Source organism: Marmota marmota, unplaced genomic scaffold (genome assembly GCF_001458135.2).
Source record: "Marmota marmota marmota unplaced genomic scaffold, marMar, whole genome shotgun sequence".
NCBI lineage: Eukaryota > Metazoa > Chordata > Mammalia > Rodentia > Sciuridae > Marmota > Marmota marmota.
The window spans coordinates 27184808-27211200 of record NW_025999842.1 but is presented as its reverse complement, the minus strand read 5'-3'; the positions used below and the strand labels follow the sequence as shown (position 1 = coordinate 27211200).

At 41.8% G+C, this 26393-nt stretch overlaps 1 protein-coding gene across 4 annotated transcripts in view; it reads left to right on the top strand.

Moving 5' to 3' along the window:
- The first annotated feature begins 13949 nt into the window (after positions 1 to 13949).
- Positions 13950 to 26393, top strand: part of Scml4 (Scm polycomb group protein like 4) — a 65067-nt gene continuing 52623 nt past the window's right edge. For all 4 annotated transcript variants that reach the window (XM_015499888.2, XM_048784285.1, XM_048784168.1 and 1 more), the window contains exons 1-2: positions 13950 to 14010; positions 17889 to 18103. In XM_015499888.2, coding sequence (XP_015355374.1) covers positions 17948 to 18103 — 156 coding nt within the window. In that variant the 5' untranslated portion in view covers positions 13950 to 14010; positions 17889 to 17947. The remainder of the gene's footprint in view (positions 14011 to 17888; positions 18104 to 26393) is intronic.

Below are 26393 nucleotides of genomic sequence, written 5' to 3'. Positions count from 1 at the left end.
TGGAGACTCCAGCTGGACTAGGTCTGCACACAACGGCCAATAGGACCTAACCACCATGCCACGGACCTGGGGGTGGGGAGATGAGAGCAAGTAGAGCTGGGCTGCGACTGGAGGAGGGGAGACGTGATGACAGCAGGTGCTCTGTAGTCATCCTCCTGAGAGTCCCCCTCCTGAGAGTGCCTGGGGAAGGCACTGTTCTGGGTTCCTCTTCACAGTCCAGTGCTCTGCATGGTGCCCCCACATAGCAGGTACTCAGAAATGCTGCTGAATGGTTGCAGGGAGGAGTAAGGGGAGAGTCTGTTTCTGGCCAGCATTTCTCTTTTGGGAGCCAAGAATTTGCTTTTGGACCCTTGTCTTTCAGTACTTGTGAAGCCTGAGGGGCCAACAGGCTGTGTGAGAGTGGCCACATGGGGACAGCAGCCAGAGGGGTAGTGACCTGCACACCATACCTGGTGGTATGATGCTGTGACCACCCTCACCAGGACAATTGAGGAGTCTTAATGACCCTTACTCATCAGAAGAAACCAATTCAGCAGCATTTTGCTTTCCTTCCTGTAAGGTGGAGAAACTACACCCAGGGAGAACTTTCCTGGGCTCCTGTTCCACCACCTCCCCTTTACCCATTTTATTCTCAGACCTGGCGACAGCCCCAACATTCCTAGTATTTAAAGACCCTTGGATTTTCCTTGATGAAGATCAAGGGGAGAGCGAAATAGTCAGCAGTGACTTCATGTCCGGTGATGGCTGGTGCCAATGGTTGGCATCCAGCATCTGCTTTTCCTATCAGCCTTCTTGCTTTATAGAGGGCTCTGAGCTTCTTCTGATGCCAAGGTGTCACCAGCAGCTTCACTCCCATGCAGTGGGCACTGTTTAGATGAGCAACAGGACTAACGTGACACTCTGCAGGAAGAGACGAGCATGGCTTTGTCTGGACTCATTGGGTATATTTCTTTTGCTTGGCAAATAATAATAAATTGCCTTGTTGTGTGCTGTCTTTAGGGACACTACAAACAAGGTGGTCAGGAAATAGTGTTCCTGTGGACTCTGTTCTCTGCAAAAAGTACAAAAGAAAAGAATTATTTTTCTGGGAACAGCAGTAATGTCTATCCCATGGGGGTCTGCAGATGACAGTGTGCTCTCATGGCCATTTTCTCACTGGATCCTCATGGCAACCTGGTGGACGTGGCTGCCGCAGTCCGGCTGCAGCAAAATAACTGGGGGGTGACGAATAACTTGTGTACGTTGATACAGCAGGAGAAGGAGCCGTTTATTGCAGGACAGGAGCAGTATTTATACATTCCACACAGCTTATCTAATTATCAGTCAACCAATAAGGAATCTCCACACTTAATGGCTTGTTTTTGTTACTTCTCAAACCACTCCCTCTGGCATTTTGCCAGGCACCATCCAGACTTGTTTACGAACTCTAACATTCCCCTGGCAAAATGCCAGGTGTTATTTTGACTTGTTTACAGACTCTAACACGTGGCAAGTACTGGAATTCCTGTTTGATAGAAGGGGACCCTGAAGCCCGAGGTCACTCTGCCAGTCTAATTACTGCCCACTTTGACTCAAGGATCAGCTCTCCTGATCCTTGCAGAAACATGGTCCTAGTCTATTGGGGAAGGAAGCAAAGCTTTCAGTTATCAAACAGAGGAACAATATCGGTTTCAAGATAGCTATACTTGCTCTTGCTTTTCACCTCTAACATACATCTTTCCTCAACCTGCAGAAGAGGTAGGGCCGTTGGTTCCAGTGCCATTCTCATGTTTCTTTTATGCTGTTTCTTGCTCCCATGGGCCCAAGATGTTGTATCTCTCTTAGTCTTCCAGGGCAGACATGGAGTTGCTACATCTCATTATATAGTTTCCACAAAGTACTTCAGCTACTTTGGTGTTTTCCAGAGAATATCACATTGTAGCGATCCTAGTCACACATTGCTGTACTTCAGAATGAACAACTTCAGAATGCCTGAACATCTGTATGAAATATTTGTGTCGGGAAGACTGCTGTCTAAAGAAGCCCCGTCCTGGAGGAATTCATCAGCCTTCGAAGCTGGTGAAAGGATTCCTACTGAGTAAGGTGCTGACAGGCAGAGTTGTGATTAGTGTTATTTGAACCTTGTTGCTTCATTGTTGAAGTTTTAAGGATTTTTCTTAGCACAATATTTGAAAGGAATCTAGGTATACAGTTGGTTTATACCCCACTAGACCATCTGGAAAAGAGAGTTTGCTTTAGATAAAAGTAGATAAAAGTTTGAACTAGAAACAACCCAAACACCAAACCACTAGTGTTTTCTCAAAACTAAATGTAAATTATAAATAGAGAACAAAACAGGAAACAGTGGTTTGCTGAAAAAGAAAGTAGTACTTGTAGCTTGTAGCTGCCCTACAAAGTGCTTTCCCTTACACCACGTTCAGAGACAGAGTGAGAGAAAGTCTCTGGCCGCGGCCTCCTTAGCAGAGACCAGCACCTTCAACGAGTGCTGTCTTGCTACTGCTGCTCTATTTTTTTCCAACCTTTAACAAACATCTGGGTGCCTCCATGTGCTGTAGGCACTGATAAATAACTGCACTGTTCCCTGCACCCAGTTGTCTGGGGGCCAGCGAGTTATTGGGTTATCTTACACCCCCTCGGCTTTCACTTAGTGTCAGTGCCATCTCTTTTAGCCTACAGACATGTGAAGATGTGGCTTTAGGGGGGGTTTCCCTCCTGTCCCCCTAACTAGCTCCAGGGTGGACCCTGGGAGACAGCTGTAGGGGTTTGTGCAAAGAGCCCTGGGGTGGACTTCGAGTTCTGTCCATGGATGGGCAGTCCTCACGTAACCCTTCCAGGCCACGCTCCTCCTCTCTAAATCCAAGGACAGTCATGCATATCTCAGAACCATGGTGAAAATTAAGACATGGGTAAGTGTAGATGTGTTTTGGCAGCATGTGACAAGCTGGGTCTTGCTGGGTGACCTTTTTCTTGGAAAGTGGCTATTGGGTCTTCCATGGGTGGAGCTCTGGCCACTACTAACAAATAGAAGCAAATGCCCTGAACTGGGCTGGGGAGTGGGAAGATTCCTGGAAGAGGGGCAGTCCTGACCATCCTTCATTCATTCAATGACCATTAGTTAAGACCCTAAGATGTGCAGACTGTGAACTAGGTGGGGATGTGTGGATCACAATGTAGTGCTTCCTTCAAGGGGCCCAGGTATATTGGGAGGAATAGACACAGATTTGAATAAATGGAATAACGTGTTGTAGGTGCTGAGGTGGAACTATCTCAACCTTAACCCAGGGAAGGAGGTGGAATAGAATAATTCTGCCCGGGTAGCTGCCGCAGTCTGGCTGGGCACACAATCACGAGCCACCACACAGCTTGTAGATTCAAACAGCAACTCTTTATTTCCGAACTCACACCAGCCGTCTACAATCACGTTCTGGGGAAATCCACGTTCTCTGCCCAAATCCACTGGGCTTCTGTCTCCAAAATATACTGTCTGAATCCCGTGAGAACTCAAGGGGAACTCAGGCAGCAGGATACGCCCTATTCCCAGCAGGAATAATCTTAAACCTTAAACCTGGAACTTAAACCGGGAAAGCCCTAAACCCGATTATCTTAAACCGGGAACACCCTAATCCGCCTTGGTCCTTGAGCAAGGTCACCTACATTCAATGTCACTGCAACATGGGGTACGCTGGCAAGGAAATTGTCATACCCACTTGGCTAATGGCTCCCAGCAGGTAGCAACTTCCAAGCAGAGCTCTAGGGAAGGAGCTCTGGAAAGCTACCTCTCTGAGGAACACAAGTCTTTGAAGGTGGCTCCTTTTCATCTATTCAAGGGGAAAGGATTCACATGTCAGGCAGAAACTGATACCTGAAGGAGAGAGGAGACAGTCCTGTCTCTTGAAAAGTAACATCCTTAGACAAAACCGTAAGTAGGGCTCCAAAGAGAGGCTTCAGAGACCTGTTGTGATTCAGCTCCTACCTTGAGTTCTTGTTCTTCTTTAGGTTCTAACTCAGAGGAGGCCGCTTTCATTGTTATTTCCAAGCCCACAAAAACTTCTGGGAGAAGCTAGAGCAGGCAAGTGGGACCCAGGGGCTGTACACAGGGAGCCTTTGGCTTAGGGGTCCTCTAAGGTCATCAGCAAAGGCAACTCCAGCATGCAGGGGCCTAGTGAGGTCAGGTAGACAGGAACTGTCAGGCTAACCCATGACATAGGCTCTGACTGTCCCTGTTTTGGGGACCCTAAAAAACCTCAGTCCCTCAGAACCACTTTGCTTTGCATACCCTGGGCTCTTTGGTCCTCATCCTCACATGAGTTGCTTCACAGCTGTCCTTCTACCATGTCTGTGTGAGTGTCTCTTCTTTACTGCCCAGTGGTTAGCTTCTAAAGGCAGGGGGGGGAGCCTAGGGAACTGGCTAAACCATAGAACCCCAATGACCTGGCAGGTTTTCACACAGGCCACGCAGGAAAGGCTTGACCACAGCTCAGCTGAGTCTGGCAGAAGGCCCGTGATGTCCCAGAGCATGAGACTGTGGGAGGCTCATGAGCAGCTGCTCCCAGGCCTTTTACCACTTGTCTCCCAACCTGTCCAGGCAGCCATCATTAAACAGGTTTTCTTGGTCTCCTGGTGCTGGTGGAAAGTGAGGTTTTCTGCCTCGCCCTGCTTAGGGTATAGCTATAAAACTGCTTAGCTTCATCTTGAAAACAACTCTGCAGCAACAGGGCGCCATATTGCTTGTGAGGCAAGCATCTTGGCCCTTTTGTGTCTGTGTTGTCCAGGGACAGTGACAGGAAGGGAGTCTGTGCTCTTCTGGCATTTCCTGTCAGTTCAGTGAGAAGCTGTTCCAGTCTAAATAAGGTTGGTTGTTTCTTTTACCAGTTGAATCTATCAGTTTTGCTCAATGGGAGTTTGGAGATCTAAGCCTACACAGATGAGGGGGCTGAGGCCCACTATGGTGAAATGACTTGGGCACCTCTCTAGGTAAGAGTAAGGCCAGCCCCGGAGCCCAGTCCTGGGGTCATTTCCATTAGCACCTAATACTGAGCCTCCCGTGCCATAAATGTCCACTGAGATGGTTGCTGGTTTGGTCAGCTGAATCACTGGGTTATGATTGATGCAAATGCACATACCATGGGACATGATAAGTGTAGCACCCACATATTGACTTGTGATCTGTGATCTTTTCAGGCTTCAGAGCACCTGACCCCACCCACCTCCTACACACCAATGCAGCTGAGCCTGGAGAATCAACAATAGCAGATCAGAGCCTCTCACTCATTTAGATTGAGTGTGTTTGTTTTGCTTTTGGAACACATACAGAATGCAAAAGTTAGAAAACAGCTTACAGAGAAAAACCCCTTTCTGTCTCCAGTCTCTGGGCCCCTAGTTTTCCTCCTTATGCCAGCAAGACACAATTGCTACTATCTCAAAAACACTCGCACGGACACTTTATGCATCTATAAACATAGACAATGGCCTCCCCTTGTCAACAGGGAACACATTCTAAGACCCCCAGTGGACGCCTAAAACTATGGAGAGTACTGAACCCTATGTATACTATTTTCCCTACAGTGATGATGTTTGATTTATACATTGGCCTCAGTAAGATATTAACAATAATACATAATAATAAAATAAAACAATTATGACAATATAAAAGTTGTGGGAATATGGTTTCTCTTTCTTTTGAAATATCTTAATTCCTCGTTGTACTATAGTAGTATTTTCAGACCGTGGTTGAGCAAGGGTAACTGAAACCACAGAAAGTGAAACTGCAGGTGGAGGGGAACCGCTATGTGCATGTATGGATGTGTATGTATCTGTGTGTGTGTCTTCCTCCCCTGCTATTTGCTAGCATGCTATACATGCCACTATATAAGTTTAAACAGTTATCTTAAAGGTCATTCTCTCTCCTTTTTTCTTATCCATGAGTCTGCTGGCCACATCAATGGCAGAAAGCGTCACATGTTCTTCTCTAGGTCCCTTCTTACAACCATGGGTTTGCCTGTAGGCATATCTCAACTGTGGCCACAGAGAAGCAGACTCCATCCTTTGAAAAAGCAGGGAAAGTTCGGTGCAGTGGCTCACATCTGTAATCCCAGCACTTGGGAGACTGAAGCAGGAGGATCAAAGCTAGCCTCGGCAACTTAGTGAGGCCATGAGCAACTTTGCAACACCCTGTCTCAAAATAAAATATAAAAAACTGGCTGAGGATGTGGCTCAGTGGTTAAGCCCCTCTGGGTTCAATCCCTGGTATTGCCCCCACACCCCTGCAAAAAGAAAAAAAAAAAGGCAGAAAAGACAGGCAATGCCCTACAGAGCCTTTCTTATAAGGTTCCCATTCTATCTGGTCTTTAATGACCTGTCTAAAGGGCAGGAAAATGCCTCCTTTGCACATATGTCTGTCAGGGATTAAGCAGGAAATGTCTTTAGTATTTAAGACATTTAGTATTGACTGCACAGAAATGGCCACACAGTCATGGAGGCTGGGCACTCGGTTGTAACCACTCCAAGGTTCAAGGGGTCAAGGGAAAGGTGGCATGGCAAAAGCTAGGGCCAGGTCATCCACCAAAGGTCGGGACTTTGGGGGCCTGTCCTGTACAGCCTGGAGCCAGAGGAGAGGCTGCTCCTGATAGAGACCTAGAGAAGCAAAGAGAAGGGTGCCAGTTCCCCGGCTTCACCCATCCCCATTCCCCCCCACCCAAGGTCAGGCCACCTCCTCCCACTGGGCAGACCAGCCAGCAGCCTGCTGTCACAGGAACCAGGGGAACCAGCTTGAGGGAACAGCCCCCTTTGTGAGGAATGTAAGGAGGCAAACAGGCTCAGGATCAACACACAGAATCTCCATAGTGCTGTCTCCTAAAAGGGTGTCAACTGAAGCACAGGGCCGGCCAGTGTGGGGACTTGATTTAGAAAGAAGGATGGACACCTGAAGCTAGGAGGTGGCATGGTCAGTTCTTCCTGAGCCTGACACCTGCTTTTCCTGGCCTTCTGAGGAGCAGCTCCAGGCCAGTGGGCCCAACGGCAGTGCTGGGGGCTGTAGGCAGTCTTCTCTCCTCTTCCTGGGCTGGCTAAGGGAATGGGGGCCCTAGAAAATAAGGAGGCTTCTACTACAGCTGAGCAGCTGTCCAGCCACTGAATTCTTCACACCTTTGTGGTGCACAGTGTGTGTGTGTGTGTGTGTGTGTGTGTGTGTGTGTGTATCTTTCCTCCTTCCCCTTAAATAGATGGCTTTCTATTGCCCTGGCTGGGGGCAGGGAAGTTTCCAGCAATCAGGGGTGGAGGCTGTGTTAGGGTCAGCCTAGGGTGAGTGGAGTTGGCAGGCATTTCAAGTCTTCCCTCACAGCACATGGCCCAGTACAAGGACCCAGGGAGCTCCTGGCACCCCACCATCCACAGAGTGAGATTTCTGGTTTTACCTGTGGAGAAGGCACTGGGGTACTGATGAGGCACATCTAGAAGCTTTGACTCTGGGTTGAAGGTACATGTCTGCAAATTATGATGCCTCTAAAGATGTCCTGCAGATTCGTCATATTTGCTTGTTCTGCTAAACTCTCTTTCTACCTGGTTATTATGTGGGAAAATGGGTCAATCAGTTTCTTTTATTCCCAGGGAAATTCCTATTTTTCAAGAACAAGTTGACTTATTTACAATTTTTTTGTATTTATTCATCTCTATTTAGATATATAGAGACAAAAGAATATCAGTAATTAATGGAATGACATAACTATACATAAGTTTGCCGTATTTACCAAAATCAACTAAGATAAATTATATTTTATTTTGTTCATTCTTCAATTGTATTAAAATAATTATAGTCTGGTATACTTTATCTAAGACTTTTGAGTATAAAAAAGAACTTATTGCCTTTCACAATTTATTTAAATTTGCTACATTACAATTATGTACAAATTATTACAACTTGTCTATCCTCTTAGCACCACCCCTGATATCCTTAAAATTATCCTTGTTCTGATAGTAATTTGCTGTTCAAAGCTAATCCTGACCCTTCTCTGTCCTCCAGACCTGGTTTTATTTATGGAATAAATAAAAAATGGAAATAGTATCAGAGAACAAAATTTAAGTGCTAGGAATGTGTAGTACATTTGAGTATTGGATTTGGCTCCTGTCAGTCAAATTTAACATCAGAATTAGGAAAAAATATGTATTAAAAATGTATTTTCTCAATTTAACAAATGATATTGCTGTTCTGATTCTTATGAAGATTTTGTTGACCTTTAAAGTATTCTATTATATTGGACATATTTATATCCAAATGTATTAGATATATTTCTAGATATTCCCCAGCTCCATCCATTTTACCAAATTTTAAAATATGAAGGAACACTTCTGATTGTAGCCATCTAACCATTAGCTTAAGTGAGATGGCTGGAATCCATGGTTCACTCTGCAGGTGTGATTCTGTACCAGGTACCATGACGATCAGACTAGCATATGAAACATGGTCCCTGGCCTCCGTGAATAGACAGAAATCATTTTGTGTATAAAACAATGAAAAAGCTATATTAGTCATAATTTTAGAAGTGCTTGCTAAAACTTGTAGTCAGACAATAGGTGGTGAAGGAGTTGAGAGACCAGTGTGTGGAGGAGGAATGGTCTCTGCACAAAAGAGCTTGGGCCACCTTGGAGAACAGCAGAATTTAGACAGAAGCCAAGGTGCATCTTTATCATTGGAAACCACCCCAAGTACAGCATTCACATGCATGTGAGGCTACTGGTAGAGAATCACACTAGAGATGTCAGCTCATGGTGAATTCAACATGGAGCCTCAGAACGAGAGAAAATAGGATTGAGGTTGTGTTTTTAAAAAAATTTGTTCTAATTAGTTATACATGACAGTAGAAATGGAGTATAATTTCTCATTCTTCAGGTTGTACGTGATGTAGGACCACACAGGTCATGTAGTCATACATGCACATAGTAAAATAATGTCTGATACATTCTACAATCCTTCTTACCCTCATACCCCCTCCCCTCCCTTCACTCCCCTTTACCTCATTCAAAGTAACTATTCTTCCCTAGCGCCTCCCCTCACTTATTGTGAATTAGCATCTGCATATTAGCAAAACCATTTGGCCTTTGGTTTTTTGGGATTGGTCATTTCGCTTAGCATGATATTCCCCAGCTCCATCCATTTTACCAGCAAATGCATCATTTCATTCTTCTTTTTTATTAAGGCTGAGTAATATTCCATTGTGTATATTTACTACATTTTCTTTATCCATTTATCTTTTGAAGGACACCTAGGTTGGTTCCATAGTTTAGCTATTGTGAATTGAGCTGCCATAAACATTGATGTGGCTGTGTCTCTGTAGTATGCTGATTTTTAAATCCTTTAGGTATAAACTGAGGAGTGAGATAGCTGGGCCAAATGGTGGTTCCATTCCAAGTTTTCTGAGGAATCTCCATAATGTTTTCCACAGTGGTTGCACCAATTTGCATCCCCATCAGCAATGTGTGAGTGTGCTTTTCCCCCCGACATCCTCAATAACATTTATTGTTGCTTGTATTTTTAGTAATTGCCATTCTCACTGGAGTAAGATGAAGTCTTAGAGTAGTTTTGATTGGCATTTCTAGAGATGATGAACATTTTTTTATGTTTATTGATCAATTGTATTTCTTCTTCTGTGAAGTGTCTGTTCAATTCCTTACCCCATTTATTGATTGGGTTATTTGGGGGTTTTTTGGTGTGAAGTTTTTTGAGTTTTTTATATATACTGGAGATTAATGCTGTATCTGAGGTGCATGTGATAAAAATTTTCTCCCATTCTGTAGGGTCACTCTTCACATTCTTGATTGTTTCCTTTGCTGAGAAGAAGCTTTTTAGTTTGAATCCGTCCCATCATTGATCCTTGATTTTACTTCTTGCCCTTTAGCTGTCTTGTTAATGAATTCAGATTCTAGGCTGACTTGGTGAAGATTTTGGCCTACTTTTTCTTCTATTAGGCACAGGATCTCTGGTCTAGTACTTAAGTCTTTGATCCACTTTGAGTTGAGTTCCTTCAGGGTGACATATAGGGGTTTAATTTCATTTTGTTACACGTGGATTTTCAATTTTCCCAGCACCATTTGTTGAATACACTACTTTTTTCCAGTGAATGTTTTTGGTGCCTTTGTCTAGTATGAGATAACTGTAATTATGTGGGGTTGTCTCTGTCTTTTGTTCTGTACCATTGGTCTCCACGACTGTTTTGGAGCCAATACCATGTCATTATTGTTACTATAGCTCTGTAGTATATTTTAAGTTCTTGTATTGGGTGATTCCTGCTTCACTCTTCTTGCTAGGGATTGCTTTGGCTATTCTGGATCTCTTATTTTTGCAAATGAATTTCATGATTGCTTTTTCTATGAAGAATATCATTTGATAGGAATTGCATTAAATCTGTATAACACTTTTGGTAGCCTAGCCATTTTGACAGTGTTAATTCTGCCTATCCAAGAGCATGGGGGTCTTTCCATCTTCTAAGGTCTTCTTCAATTTGAGGTTGTGTTTTTGAAACAACAGTGAGAAAGACCATTACACTGGTGCCAGGATCCTGTTCCATGAAAATAATAGGAGGGAATGATTTAGAGATCAGTGAAGACTAGGGATTCTGTAACTATCTCCCCTCATGCTTTTAGGACCAAAAGAAAATCACTGACCTTGTTTCCAGTTGGGGTGGCCCACCCTGAAACATACCTGCATGTATCTGCTCTATCTCCAGCTCCATGCATTTAGTCTGCTCTGCTCTGCCTGGGAAAATCCTAGCTGTGATGTCACCTTCTTGTGCTCTTTCTGCCCCTGTCCCTCACAAACCTGCTAAGAACTGCTTTCTTTCTATGAAGCTCTCGTAACAGTTAATAAGCCCCATGTTGTCCCACCTACTTGCATGTTCATATTGCCTTTCTCCTCCTCCTCCTCCTCCTCCTCCTATATCTCCTTTTTCTTCTTCTCTTTCTTCCTTCTGCTTTCCTACAGATGGTGACTGTCAGGGCCATGTGTCTTATTTACTCTCATCTGTGAGCCCAGTGCCTAAGCACAGTGGTTGACACTCAGGGCCTATTCAACAGATGTTTGTGGGCTAAATTAGTAAACTAATGAATGACAGAATGAGTGGATAAATGAATAAATGCCTCAGGATAACTCCAGAATGACTCAGGGGCCCTATGGGATTGATGTATACTTGGATTTGGTCTTTTGTTGATCTTTATCTTAATGAAGCACCATTAGCCAGGACCTTGGTTTCTATGTAATAGAAAGATTGAGGGGTAATATGTGATCCCAAATTCAGAGACCAGACCTTAGTTTCTCTTGGTTTCACTTGTGATATTTTTACTCAGGCCTTGCTTTGATAAGAAGAGGGAGACTTAGGAAACAAGCAGTAAATCACTAGGTTTAATATGCCCAGTCAGGCTTTGACAACCTCTCACAGTTTGTAACTTGGAGACGTAGTGATTTGATGATTAGGCTGTTTTCGGGACAGAATCTTTTCAGGTTTGCTAGAGCTTCTTGTGCCACAGTGACTTCCAAATCCAACCCCAATGGAAGCAGTCTGTCCTGAAGTCCACAAATGAAAGCAGAGCAATTCAGAAGTATAAAGGCCTTGAGAATTTTGCAACTTTGCAAGTTGTTTATATATTTGGTTGTATCAAATTATGTATCTGTAGATAGGATGTCCTTGGATTACATTTGAGGTCTTTGAAAATCTTTGGAGATGGAAGAAATCTTTGGTGGAAGGGAAATCACCCAGTTGTCACCTGGTCCCTCATTGGAAGGTCCTGGAGGCAGGCTGTGTCAAGAAGGACAAGAGTACCAAGCTGGTTCTCTCGAGGTCCAGAAAAGCAGCCTGTCTACTGTCGGTTATGGATCATCTTCTCAGCTCAGAGACAACCTTCTCTGATATTTTTGGCAAAATAGCCCTTTTGGCCTTTTTATTATTTTTCTTTGGCATGTTAAAGCAGGGTCCTTGGAGTCCTGTGGCTAGGGAACCAAAACCATAAGAAAATAGGAAAACAAAAGGCCATTTAGAGGAGCATAAAAATCCAATAGAAACTTCCAGAGAATAAGAATCAGTCACTCCTTGTTCATTTGTTTTCTTTATATAATTTTCCTACTTCTGATTTTAAAAATTCAAATGGTGCAAAATGATACAAAGAAAGAGAAAAACATCTTTTATTAACTTTCTGCCTGGAGACAATTGCCATCAGCCTTTTGATGGTCCTCTTTGTTAGACCTCTTTCTATGCCTAATCCCACCAATTTAACTATGTCTCTATCCATAAAAAACATATGGAGAGAATCATACTAGGCACATCATCTGCAATTTTCATGTATGCATGTGTGTATGTACAGACTTATACACAAACACATATTTAAAATTACAAAGCATTCCACATTATGAAGGTGAAATAATATACCAAATCATGGTTGTTTTGAGGGACATTTTGATTGCTTTCAATATCTCACAATTGTAAGTAATGCTGTGATGAGTACCCTTGGCCATATATCTTTATTCTGTTTTTTTTTTTTTTAAACAATACATCTTTAGGAGTAATAAGGTTAGATCAGGATGTTTGCACATATAAAGTTTATATTTTTTGGCGGGGAGGTTTCTGGGGATTGAACTCAGGGGTACTCTACCACTGAGCCACAACCCCAGACCTATTTTGTATTTTATTTAGAGACAGGGTCTCACTGAGTTGCTTAGGGCCTCGAGTTTGCTGAGACTGGCTTTGAACTCACAATCCTCCTGTCTCAGACATTACATGCCTGAGCCACCGCACACATATAAAAATTTTTAAGTGGCACTCAATTGTCCTGCAGAAAGGCTAGCCAATTTCCACACCTGCCAACAATAAGTGGGAGTGCCTTTCCTGTCACCCCTTGACCAACGTGGAGTGTTGTCAAGGGTTTCTACATTTATCAATCTGATAACAGACAAATGACACCTCTGAGGAGTTACCAAATTTCCAATCTTCTAGTGATAATTGGCTATTTGTTTTCTCTCTCTCTTGCTGAAATATCTGTGTCCTTTGCCCATTGTTCTATTGAGGGGTTCACTTTAATTCAATTATTTGAGTTTTTTGTATTAACCTTTTGTTGGTGCCATATGTAACAAATATTTTCTTTAGCTTGTCATTTATTTTCGATCTTTTTCGTGATTTTGCTATTGCGTGTCATGTAGTCATTTCTATGGGTCTTCCTGGATCTGCTTCCTGGGTTTTCTACACACTTAGCTCATCTTTATCCTAAAAGTATAAAAATACAAAAATGTTGACTCATTATCTTTAGTACTTGCTATTTCTTTTTATATGTATATATTTAAGTTGTGAGTATCACTAGTATTTTTTTGCTGAAATATAGCTGAAGTTTGATTTATTTCTAAATGCCAATTGTCCATAAATTATTTATCGAAATTTCCTGTGTTGATATGGAATGTTACCAATTTTTTTTTAGAAATCAATTTTTTTTTGTTTTTGTTTTCAAATGGAAATTTAAAGTGTGTAATTACTGAACTACCTACTTCACTTGGTCCAATTGCTACTCCTGTACTGTACTGCTGCCAAAGCAGTGGGTTTTAAAAAAAAATATTTATTTTTAAGTTGTAGTTGGACACAACGCCTTTATTTTATTTATTTTTATGTGTGCTGAGGATCGAACCCAGGGCCTCACACGTGCTAGGTGAGCACTCTACTGCTGAGTCACAATCCCAGCCCCATGCAGTGGTTTTATAATACATTTTAGTAAACATCAGGTTGAATCTCCTTCACTGGCCTTTCTTTTACGAGTCCTTTTCTAAAATCATTTGGATTTTAATGTCATAGTTTAGGTGAAGTGTGTGTGTGTGTGTGTGTGTGTGTGTGTGAGAGTTGGTGCTAGGGATTAAACCTAGGGGTGCTCTACCACTGAACTACATCCCTTGCCCTTTCTATTCTTTATTTTGAAACAGGAGTTGCTGAGGCCGGTCTTGAACTTGCCATCCTCCTACCTCAGCCTCCCCAGTCATTGGGATTACAGGTATGTAGCACCACACCTGAGTAGGTGGAAATTCTATTTAAAAAATATTCATCTGTCCGATAATAGAATGATCATTTTTTTTCTTTCAAGTCTTATTGAAGAACATAAGTAGAATTTTTTTTAAAAATATTGTTTTCTTCATCTGAGTTCTTCTGCTTCTTATTAAATCTGTATGGAGAACTGAGAAAGGTCTGGGATTTTTGCTCTTTCTGCAAATAAGTTAGCTGTCACAGTGTCATGGGTGCTGACTGAAGACAGATGACTTCTATGTGAGGGACACAGCAGGTCGCGAAAGCTCCATGTTCCCATCTACCTCCCTGTCCAAGTGGCATGGCATGAGCTGCATAAGCAACCTGCATCACAGCTGAGAAACTCTAAGTTTAGGAAACCCTAATGAGAGGTCAGGGCAAGCTACCACAAGCTGATCTAGAAAGGGAAGAGTAAACCAGAGGGGAACAAAGAGCATTCCAGGCAAAGGCCCTGTGGTGAGAAGTGGGCAAATATAAATCCTGGGGTTGGGGGAAAGCCAGCATGGCAACTCCATTATCTTCTAGCTAATGATGCTGAAGGGAATGAGCCTGTTTATTTCTTCCACTATAAATGACCTGTTGGTTCTCCCTACCCATGCACAAATTTTTTTATCCTTTGTATCATTTTCACTAAAACTTGTGTTGTTCATTCTTAAATTTTCTTTTAAAAATTTTTTTTTAAGCTGGTGATGGACCTTTATTTTATTTATTTATATGCGGTGCTGAGAATCGAGCCCAGTGCCTCACACATGCTAGGCAAGCGCTCTACCACTGAGCCACAACCCCAGCCGTCATTCTTAAATTTTCTTAAGACACAGAAGGTCTCTTCATTCTGGAAGACAGCCTCTTTAATATATATTTGTGTATTTTCCTTTCTTATTAGGTTTGAACTTTTCTTTAGACCTCTGATAAATCTTCATTGTCTATCATCCACAGTTATGTTCTCCCTAGAAAACAAAATAAGACAAAATCTATCTATCTTGTTTCCAACTGTGTTCATAAGTTGGGGCCCTTTCTTATTTTCAGTATTTAGCTTAGTTAGTTTTACTCCTTCTGTTCATGCATCAGTTTTGGAAAGGGAGATTTTGCCACTCTCTTTTTCAAAGTGGCTGGGCCTGTTATTGAAAGGACCACATTAGAAGTCCTTTCTCCAAGCTCTATAAAATTATCCCAAGGAGATATTTAGAGAATCCCCCAAATAAATTCACTTATTTGCTCACTTAAGCAACCTCATTACTTAAAATTATTTTTATTTATGACAAGGAATTGGGGAACGTCTTCCTGCTTAATAGATGAAATACGTCATCATCCCAGTGTGATGAATTGAGGAGCCTGAGAGGTGGCATCTAGTATTCCACCAATCATGGTTCCTGGTTGTTCCATTAGCATGAAATTTGTTGATTAGATTTAAAAGGTCCAGAAAGGCCATCACATTCTCTTAGATCCATGTCCTCCTGTGGAAGGCAGGAAGTAGAAAGCAGCACAAGCCCTGAATTTTCCTCCTTATAGGGCAAGGGATGTGGATCCTCAAAAAAATCCAGTGAAAAGATTATTTTAATTTTTATTTTTAGGAAAAATTTCTGACACTTTGAAAAATTTTTGGAACATTAAATTTCATTTTTAATGATAAAAAATCTTATTATATTTACTTGTATTTGATGTTTTATTGTCATTTAAATTCAATTTTCTGTTGTTAGTGATGCTTACAAATACAATTGGTTTTTGTAAGAAAACATTCTTAGGATACTGTGCTCATTGACTTGTTACCCTTCCTTTACCCTTCAAACCTATCAAGAAGAGGGGTTTTTTTATATAATTTTTTTATTAGTTGCTCAAAACATTGCATCAAGAAGAGTTTTTTGAGGAGGGGTCTCAGCAGAGCAGGACAGCTCACCCTCTGAGGGGACTCTTCTCAAAAGAGAGGAGAACCTCACACCTTCTCCATGGTGGGTTTTCTCTTGTTGACTTTTGATCCTGATGTTAATGGATAGTTGCTACCTCCTCAATGAAGGCAAAGTAAAAGGTAAGGAAGCACTTCCCCCTCTAGGAATACTTTCTGTTTCCTAAATCTGCACAGATTAACTAATAATGAAGCAGAAACTTGAGGATGAGAGGTCAAAATGGAACTCAGACCAAGTTTCACATAACAGAAATCTTATTAAATACATTTTGTTGGTTTTCAGTATCTTTGGTAGCCCCTTTACCAAAAAGAAAAAATAAAAAAGGGAATTTGAGGGGCATTTGTTGGCATTGTGGAATCCAGACACTAAGTCTAGAACCAGAATGATTTGGTTTTGCTTACATATTAGTAACTTTATGTTCACTGATCATAATTAAGATGCTTTTAATTATATCACATGTCTCTATTTTGTGTACTACCAGGAAAGAAAAAATGCTTCTGATGGAATTCTGACATACTTAAAGTACTACAGTGTACCTTGATTTCAGAGATGTTAAATGTGTGTATAAAATATGTATTTTAGAATCAATGAGATAGGGTATTTTTCTTCAGTTTACCAAAACAGGAAAAATTGATATCCTAAACAACTTGTTCCTCTATCAAAAATTCTCAACTGTGCATTCCATAAAATATTAATAGTTTAAAATTCTATGTATTAAATATAATATGGTATTTCTAAGAACAATCAAGATTATTGATAGAATACTGTTAATCTCCAGAGAATTAACAAAGTGACCTGACCTTTGTAAATGATGCCTCAAATTTCCCCTGTCAGGTTTTTAAGAATTTCCTCTATTTCATATTTTGCTTCCTGGGTAAAGCAGTCTAGTTCCCCACTGCTGCCCTGGTCAGGATGTAAGGACTGTTCCCATCATCTTCCCCAACTTCTTCTGCAGCCTTGGATACTTCCACTAATCCTTAGAGATGAATTTTATGACTAAACATCAGCCCAAGGTAAAGTCTGATGTTCTGCCCACTTGGTACATTCCTAAACGTTCTAGCAAATCTGATCCCAGGGTCCATCAGCTGCTCCTTGCTTCTGGGTTTAGGCAATTCTACCTGAGAAACTTGTGATTCGTATTTTTAATGCTATGCTAGGATTATTAGAGCACAGGGATCTGCACAAAGCATTACACAGGTGACACTTACCCACAGTCCCAATATCTTTCCCGTGGTGGCGTTTTGGCATGTCTTCCACTTTTTGCCATAACAATCTGCATAATTTGTGTGACACTTCTTTCTCTCAGCATCATGTTATGCAAAGAGTGATGCTAAAGGCTCTTAACAAGTTGATTGTTTTATTCTGTAGATATGTTAACTATTCCCCTGTTGCTCATTATTTGAGTTGTATTCATTTCATTTTTGCAATTCTAAATTACATTAAAATGAACATCTCTGTATGCAAATCTCTGTCCATGTTTTGATGGAGGGAATCATGCACTTCAATACAATTGTACTGTTAAATTTTTTTGAGGGAAAAAACAGATCATGACATTTTATAACCCAATCGAAGGAGTAGGAATAAATATGAGATAATAGCCGCATTTATTTCATACTACTATTATAATGGTCCAAAGCTGAACTGAGAAACTGAGACACAAGTCATCTTGTCATTGATGACATCACCAGTTTCATTGGTTGTCAGTGACTTCCCTGCCTCGTTATAGGCCCCTGGAGAGTTGCTGTCCTTGGGATTATACCAAGTGGCCAGTCACCTCCCTGATCCCAGGGGCATTGTGAACACTCCTGGGGTGCCTGACCTTCACCTCTTCACCTCGTTGGTTGTCCCCTCCAATAAGTATCACCCAAAGTCACCAAACTGGATTTGTTTACCTTGCAAACCAAACACTTCTGTTTTTGTTTTGCTTCATGTCTGGACCAATTCTTAGCACCTCTTCTGCCTGTGAGCGATTTGTCACCTCATTCTGTAAGACTGGCACCAGCAGAGATGCAGTCACAGAGGAGCCCGGGGAGAAAGCGAGGCCGACCCCCCCTCCACTCCACACCTGTGAAGATGGCCGTCCACAACCTTTATTCTGCTTCCGCTGGCTCCTTACCAGCTGTGAAGATGCCGAAGAAAAGGGGGCGGAAGCCTGGGTACAAGGTATGGCTTTCAATGAACTAGTGTTGGGCTGGGGCCCCCTGGGACGTGGGCCGAACCCCACTGCAAGACGCAGGGAAAGATGGAGAGCTTGGTAAACACAGGCTGAGAAACAAGCCTCTCTCCAGGCAGCACGCGAGGGACAAGGCCTCATTGTTACAATGTGGCACAGAATGCCTGCTGTCACATGCATTTTTACGAGTGGAGAAAGCAAATTACACCAGATGGGGAAGCTGTAAGGCGAGCAGATTTTAGGGTCATAGCTGAACACACGTTACTAAACCCTGCGTCTGAATTAGTGTCTGTGACACTGAGCTTTCCTTGACTGTTCTTACTGGGGTGGCTCTTGAAGCCATTTCCCAGAATTCGTTCGTCATTCCTTTGAGTAGAAGCAGATGATGTTCCTGAGCCATTTAAATGAATAACACAAGCAGGCCAGTATCAAAGGATGTAGAATAGTCCTCTCAAAATGGGCAACCATAAGGAAAATTCAGGGTGTTAATTGAGTTTCCTGCTTATATAGAAGGTGCTGATGTCAAGTTTGGCTACAAGAGGGCAAAGCAGGCAAAATTTTAAATCCTGTGACCCTCTTAAGAATTAACGATGATTTGAAGAGACTGGAAGGACAATAGATCTTCAGATGTAACCACAATCCCAGAAACCAACCCAAACCCGAGGGGCAGCTCCTTCTGTAAGACATGTTGGAAGAAGAAAGAATATTCTGCTTGTTCTCTACAAGTCTTTTGGGCATTAGGAAATGAGTTTCAGAAGTTTTCCTCCATTTGTTTTTCTTGAAATTAAGGCTTGTGTTTCCATCTTGAGACCTGAATACTGAAACCCAAATGCAAATTGGCAATTAACTCTCATATATTAGGAAAATGTATGGAAATGATTTCAGGTCAGCAGAAAGAGCTTCTGAAACAGTTGGTAATGAATTCAACCTTTATCCCGTTGCTTCTCCCAGTTCTTCCAAATGCTGGAAAATAAAAACAGTAGGTGTGGGGAAGGTTGGTTACTCCACGTTATTTTAAGGTCATTTTTCTTTTAGTAGGAAAAAAAAAAGCTTTTACTAAGTCATCTCATAAGGTAAAGTCTTCTGTCATTGTTGCATTTTCTGACACAGGGAACCTTCTTCACTCACAGTGTGTAGAGTTGTGTCTCTGGGGCTGGCCCAGGGCAGGTGTCACTCACTCAGGTCCCTATGCCATTGCTGACATCTGGGAATTGTATCTGGAGGGCTAGGGCTGGGAAGCTCTTCTATTTATAGAGCCAAGAAGCAAGTCCAGGCTCTGAAGAAACAGACTGAAAACTTCTCTCTTCTCTTTGGCCTTCTTCTTGCTCCCCTGGGGGCTGTGACCCAAGAATGAAAATTACCAGCAGACACAGCATTTTTGGAGCCAGGAAGAATGGAAATTCAATCCATGGAATGGACCTGATTTTGCACTTTTCCTGTCTCCTAAAAAGGACAGTTTTCAATGCTCCTGATGCTCAGAGACACCTCAGGTCAGGATGAGAGTTTTTTGGTTGGTTGGCTGGTGGTACAGGTTGTGCACAAAGCCAGCAGCAGGTCATTTTCGTGACTCTGTAGGATTTTTTTTCTGGGGAAAAAAGCCACAACTCTTTTTTTAAAATATCTACTTCTTAGTTTTTTAAGTGGACACAATATCTTTATTTTATTTTTATGGGGTGTTGAGGATCGAACCCAGTGCCTCACGCATGCTAGGTGAGCATGCTACCACTTGAGCCACATCCCCAAACCACCACAACTCTTTTTTTGAGTCTGCTTCCCTTATATTTAGGAAAACGTATGAGAAGTATTTCAGGCCAAGAGATCATGGACAGCTTCTCAAGTCATAAGTTTAATGTTCTAGAAGAATAACTCCAAACAAGGTGCCAGACTGAATGATGTTTTCACCCATCAATGATGACATGAGAAAGATAACCATTTGAAGTCTTCATAAAGCTAAAATGATTCTGCTTAAAGGATCATCCTTTTTTTTTTTTTTTTTTGGAAACATATCTGCTTGCTATTGTTTTGTGGTAAACTAATTTTTTGATTCATTAAATGTTAAATGCTGATAGGATTTGGTAATTAAAAAATATTCTTAGCTGGCAAAATAAAGTTGGCAACCTATTAGCTCTCCCTGGTTTTATTTGGACAATTCCTTGGATTCTGACACCCTCATTTTACCATTAATGAAAGGACTTTAATTGTGGAGAAACCAGCAAGGAAATTGGACAGTCTCACTCCATTTACCAAATGGCCACTAATTTGGCAATTTTAGCTAACTGGGTCACAGTTAGGAGACAGAAGTTATTAAAAAGAATTCCTGACCAAGCGAAATAAGATCTTACTTGGTCTGACCTTAAAGATTTTGTATTTTATTACTAAGAAAATGCTTCCAAGGCCTTCATCAGAGTCCACTTACCTTTACTGTAAACATTTCTTACAAACTCAATTCTAGCAGTTTATGGCCTTCTATTTGAAGGGGCAGGTGTTCTTGGAGAGAAGACCAAACAGACACCTGGACCCTAAAAGCATAGTATGAATTATTGTTATAACATGGTACTAGTATACAAACATATAAAACCACAAAATAATACAGCATAACATCAGTATTATAAAATAACAAAATATAATTTATCATGTCAAAATAGTATAGTGATGTGTTGATGATAATAATATTATCATAATTAAATAATACTATTTGGAGCCTTTGGCAGGCTTTTCTGGAGATTCTCAGGAGGCCTCATTGTGCTGACTGCATCTCAGGTCTGTGCCGGTGGACGTTTGTCCCTTCTTGGCTGGAGGTGTTCCAAGCTATTCTGTCAATCACCTCTGTGCTCTTGCACATATGGGAGGTCTCTCTGGTCCAAGAACTGACACAAGCTTCCCCCTTCAAGACCCAAGAACAGTTAACAGTAGTGAGCTCGAACTGCTTCTGAGTCTTGAGGATAACTTGAGTGAATTGCAGGCCGAAAAGGAAGGGTTAAACTGGCGGTCATGTTCCCTGGAGTTCATAGGTCAGGTCCCCTCCCAGGGCCCATCTGGTCATCTCTCTCTTGACCTCAGGCCAGCAGCCACATTGCTGGGGCATGCTTGCCACTGTGTGAACATCATATTTTATGGCCTTACTGCCCCCTGTCATCTCTGACAAAGGAAGCAAAAGCCTCTTAACATCATATCTTCTGTGAAGAGCCATGCTCTGCTATGAAGATAGCTGCCTTCATTCTCAAACAGAACACTTACTTCTTAGCTCAAAGCATCTGTTTTGGCTTTGGACCTTCGTTCAGAGACTCCCCAAATCAACAGGTAAATGTTCTTAAATTTCCTGACTTCAAACACTACTGAAATCTTTTTAAAGAGACAGGAAAGGTTGGCTCCAAGGATGAATGCTAGCTTCTATTCGGTAGGTACAGCTATTTTGATGTAGGATTTCCATCTGGCTGATCAAAACTGTGAATTGGATAATAGTTGTTGAAAACAAAAAAAGAATTTTAGTTTTTTTGTGCCACTCCCAATGTAACGGCCACAGAGGACACTTTTTAAGACTTAAACACTTTTAAGTTTAGTCAGCATTTTTAACATTTTTACCCATCATTTTCTCAAGTCTGTCATTGAACACAATAATAAATTCAGCCCTAATCTACAGCATTTGCCAATTTCCAAGGTGAAGATATTCCCCGTGTAGCTAATTTTGAGCCATATTATGGTGAACCTGGACATGGGCTGGGAAAGGATGTTCAGAAGCACAGCTTTGGTGATACAGGTGCAAAGTAAAATGATTAGAAAGTGATGAATTTTGAGTATTTATTGCTTCTGTTTTTAATAAGCTTTATTTAATTGTGCATATATACACTTGGATTTTAATAATGACTATTTAGCAATAAACATGCAATATTCCTGAAACTTTAAGTCATCTCTTATGGATAAATATAAGCTGGCTCCAGCATCCCCTGCTCTGAGTTCTGCTGTGAGCAGGATACATAGAAACACATTTCCAACGTCCCTTTTCTCATCAACAGGGCTGATTGATTTGACCCCACAGCTGCTGATGTAGAAACTTGGCCCCCTCCCCAGTTTCTGTAAGAAACCCAATTATCCCAAGCATTTCTCAAAATGTGTTGCTTCTGAACAAGATTGTTGGGGTCACAGGGCACGGTGGACAGGGTGACATTAAATGATTTTCAGTGATACAACTGTTTTTCCGTATTCCACTTTCTGCACTGGTGGTTTTCCTTCTTCCTTCTTGCTCCTGGTACCCCGGGGTACAGTTTCATTGTGTCTCTCTTGCCTTTCCTCTCGGCAGCAAGATTAAATCATTCCTCCCCACCCTAGGCAGAGCAGCAGCCCACTCCCTGCTCCTCTCTAGATCCAGATGGAGAATCTCAACCCAACGCAGAGCTGCTGGGAGAATCTCCAGCACCCTCATCCTTCCCCCACATCATTTGCATCTCTGAAAGACACATTCGCCTCCCACCTCCAAGCATCTTCTGATGTCATTGCAATGCCCACAGTATATTGTATTTGGACAATTTTATTTTCCTAGGAAACTTTTAGTGCAAAGAATATTTAGTTAGGATCCCAAATTTGCCCAAAGCAGGCCTCAAGGCCAAAGAATATTGATGCTTTCATTTCTTGGGTATTTAATCTTTCCCCCATGTGCAGGGCGAAAAGGTATCGGTGGATCCAGTTGAGGATCCCGTGGATCCAATCGACTCCTAGGAATGGAATTAGGTCATTGGCCACAAACTTTCTGTCATTGAAAATAATTTGCATTTCTATCAGGCAAGTAGACTAAAGTCTGAGGTCTTAAGCAGACTAAATTATTATTCAATTTAGTATGCTACATTTCTTCTAATGAGCATTTGATTTATGGCATGGACTCAGATTCATTGCTTCCAAAATTTGTCTACTGCATGGTATATACACAGCATTAAGGGTTGGGAGAGAGCTTAACAACCAACAACTCTAGCCCATTAATGGATTGGAAGATGAAATTCAGAGGCATTGAGTGAGTTTCTCATAGTCTAATGTGAGTTGGCAGCAGAACTAGAACTAAAATAATGGTCATACAGGATGGCAAAATACGAGTAAAATGATAATAAAAGTTTTGTGTCTTAAATGTAAAAAAGGAAAAGAAACAACAACAAAAACCAGATACTATCTCTGTTTTAGCCAGTTTTTCTGCTGCTGTGACTAAAAGATCTGACCAGAACAACTGTAGAGGAGTAAAAGTTTATCTTGAGACTCACAGTTTCAGAGGTCTCAGTCCATAGACAGCTGGCTCCATTCCTTGGGGCTTGAGGTGAAGCAGGACATCATGGCAGAAGAGTGGTGGAAGGAAGCAGCTCACACGATGATCAGAAAGCAGAAAGAGAGACCCCACTCTCCAGATACAAAATCTATGCCCCAAAGTCATGCCCCCAATAACCTCCTCCAATTATACCCTACCCACCTTCAGTTACCACTCAAGTTAATCCCATCAGGGAATTAATTCGTAGGCTCTCATAACCCTACCATTTCTTCTCTGAACCTGAGCTTTTGGGTGACACCTCATGTATCCAAACCATAACGATTTCTAAATCCCATCTTCTTGCCACTCCCCTGCAATGCAGTGGTGGTGGAGTTGATAACTGCCCATTTCCCACGTGTTGGAATATGAATGACCTCCTCTTTATGTTCTCTCCCAGAAGTTTCACACTGAAGGTTTACTTCTTGAGTAGAAATATTTTGAAACATAGGGACAAAAGCAGTGTAATTGTTCCCCCAGAGTTAGCTAAAGCAGCAATAAGTAAACATGCTAATAAGTAAATATGCTAATGTTTAAAACTAACATAAAATATACTATCAAAGCAAAGATCATGTGAATGAACTAAAAATTATCCTGGATTTTGCAGTCATAACCTCACTTCTATTTTCAAAGCACTTCCCAAATCCAACTAGTTTCTACTTCCCTGCCTCCACCCTAATTCAGCCACCAGGGTCTCTTGCCTGGACCATGCAGTGACCTCCTTACTATTGTTCTCTTTCATGTTGCCTTCCCTCTTCCCAACCACTCTCTTTGCAACACTACATTTACCTTTATAAACAAAATCTGGGTTGTGTCTTCCTGCACAAAATTTTCTAATTATTTCTGTAACTCTAAATGATAAAAAGATCCAAACTCTTTTTTTCCTGACTGTATGTGTTTACTAGGATTGCATGACAAAGTACCACAAACTGAGTGATTTGAAACAACAGCTCTGGGTGGAGGTAGAAGTCTGAAATCAAGGTGTCAGCAGGCTGTGCTCTCTCTGAAGGATCCTGAGGACAATCCTTCCTTTCCTCTTCCTGGTTCCTGCTGTGTGCCAACAATCCTTCATGTTCCTTAGCTCTGTGCATCACTGATCTCTGTCTCCGTTACCATGTGGTGTTCTTCCTATATGTTTGTGTCAATTTCTCTCTCTTTCTATAAGGACACCAGTCATTGGATTAAAGCCCACCATCATCCAACATGTTTAATTTCAATGTGATTACATCTATAACCCTATTTTCAAAGAAAGTCAACACTTATGAGTACTGGAAGTTAAGATTTGAGCACATCTTTTTAGGGGAGCCCCACTCATCCCACGGTACTGACTTAGAAAGTCCTGATCACATAATCCTGACCACCTAACCATTTTCCACCCTTCTGCCTCTTGTCCACAATTCCTTGAAGTAACCCAGGCACCCTGGTCCCTTGAAGAAGCCAAGCTTTAGGAGGCTGGTATGAATTAGATCATCTGCCTGGAAAGTTCTTTCTTTAGTCACAAAGGGCCACCCTTTCACATTCAAATGCTGACTTAAATGTCACCTACTTATATACCTACCCTGGTCACAGGGTCCCTTTTGATCACATCATCTATTTCACTTCTCAGAATAGTACTTCTCACAATCTGAGTATTATTATGTGTTGGTTGTTTACCTCTTGCAACAATTTTAGTGCCTCCACTCACAGTGGAATCCTCAGCACCTTGAACAGCTTCAGGCACACAGTAGGTACCCGATAAACATTTGTTGAATACATGACTGCCTCATTGATTGAATGAATGATTTTTTTTCTCTTGCGTAACATAGCTTAAGTCACGCAAGTGGAAAGGACAGCTCTTGTATAAGCAGTACTTAGGAACCATTTGATGTATTGGGAATAGCTTGCTCAGAAAGTATCATCTGCCAGGTGCGAGGTAGGAGGGTGGGTGCAAAGATTCATGAAGATGTGATCTTAGGTGATACACATTGAAAATGTAAATGGGTCCCAATTTCTCCCTTCTGCCATGGCTATATGAACAAGAAACTGGGGTTTCATTTACATTTCTGGAATTTCTAATAGTTGCAATATTAATAATAACAGCTATAATGCCAGTTAACTTATCAAATCCCCACTTTGCACCATGTTAAACATTGCATTAAGTTCTTGCCTCACCTCTTCGATAGTATCATCATCCTTACTTTACAGATGAGGAAAAGCAGGCTCTGAGAGCCACAGTAGCAAGCCTCAGGACACAGCTGGGAGTGTGCTAGCTGGACTGTGAATTCACATCCAAAAGCCAGATCTCATTGCCATTGTATGTGCCCTCTGCCACCCAATCTCATTTAGAAAATGTGCTCTGTTGGTTTATCCTCTGCTGATGCGCAAGTGCCTCCACACCTCTTCACGCTTCCCTAACTATTTCCCCCGTGTCCACATTACCCTCCTCTTGCTTCTCACCACTCTTTAGTAAATGCTTCTGTTATTACAAGAAAAGTACTTGAATTTTACATCAACTGACCCTTTCTCCTTCAGTGCCCTCTGACCACACTCTCAGTTTGCAAACAAATCCCTCCCAGTTCTCTCCAGTGATTCTCCAGCAGATGATTCTCCTTCAGAAGGTCCTCCCCTGAAAGACAGCTAAAGTAAGAAAATTTTGAGGCCCAAATTTTGGTTCTATAAGTGGAAAAGAAAGATGAGCTCTCTGGGTGAGGTGGCACAGGCCTGTAATCCCAGCAAGTTGGGAGGCTGAGGAAGGAGGATTACAGGATTGAGGCCAGCTTCAGTAACTTAGCAAGGTCCTAAGCAACTTTGGAAGACCCTGTATCAAAATAAAAAATAAAAAGAGCTGGGGATGTGGCTTACTGGTTAAGTACCCCTGGGTCCAATTTCCAACACTAAAAGAAGAAAAAAAGAAGAAGAAGAAGAAGGAGGAGGAGGAGGAGGAGGAGGAGGAGGAGGAGGAGGAGAAGAAGAAGAAGAAGAAGAAGAAGGAGAAGGAGAAGAAGAAAGAAAGAAAGAAA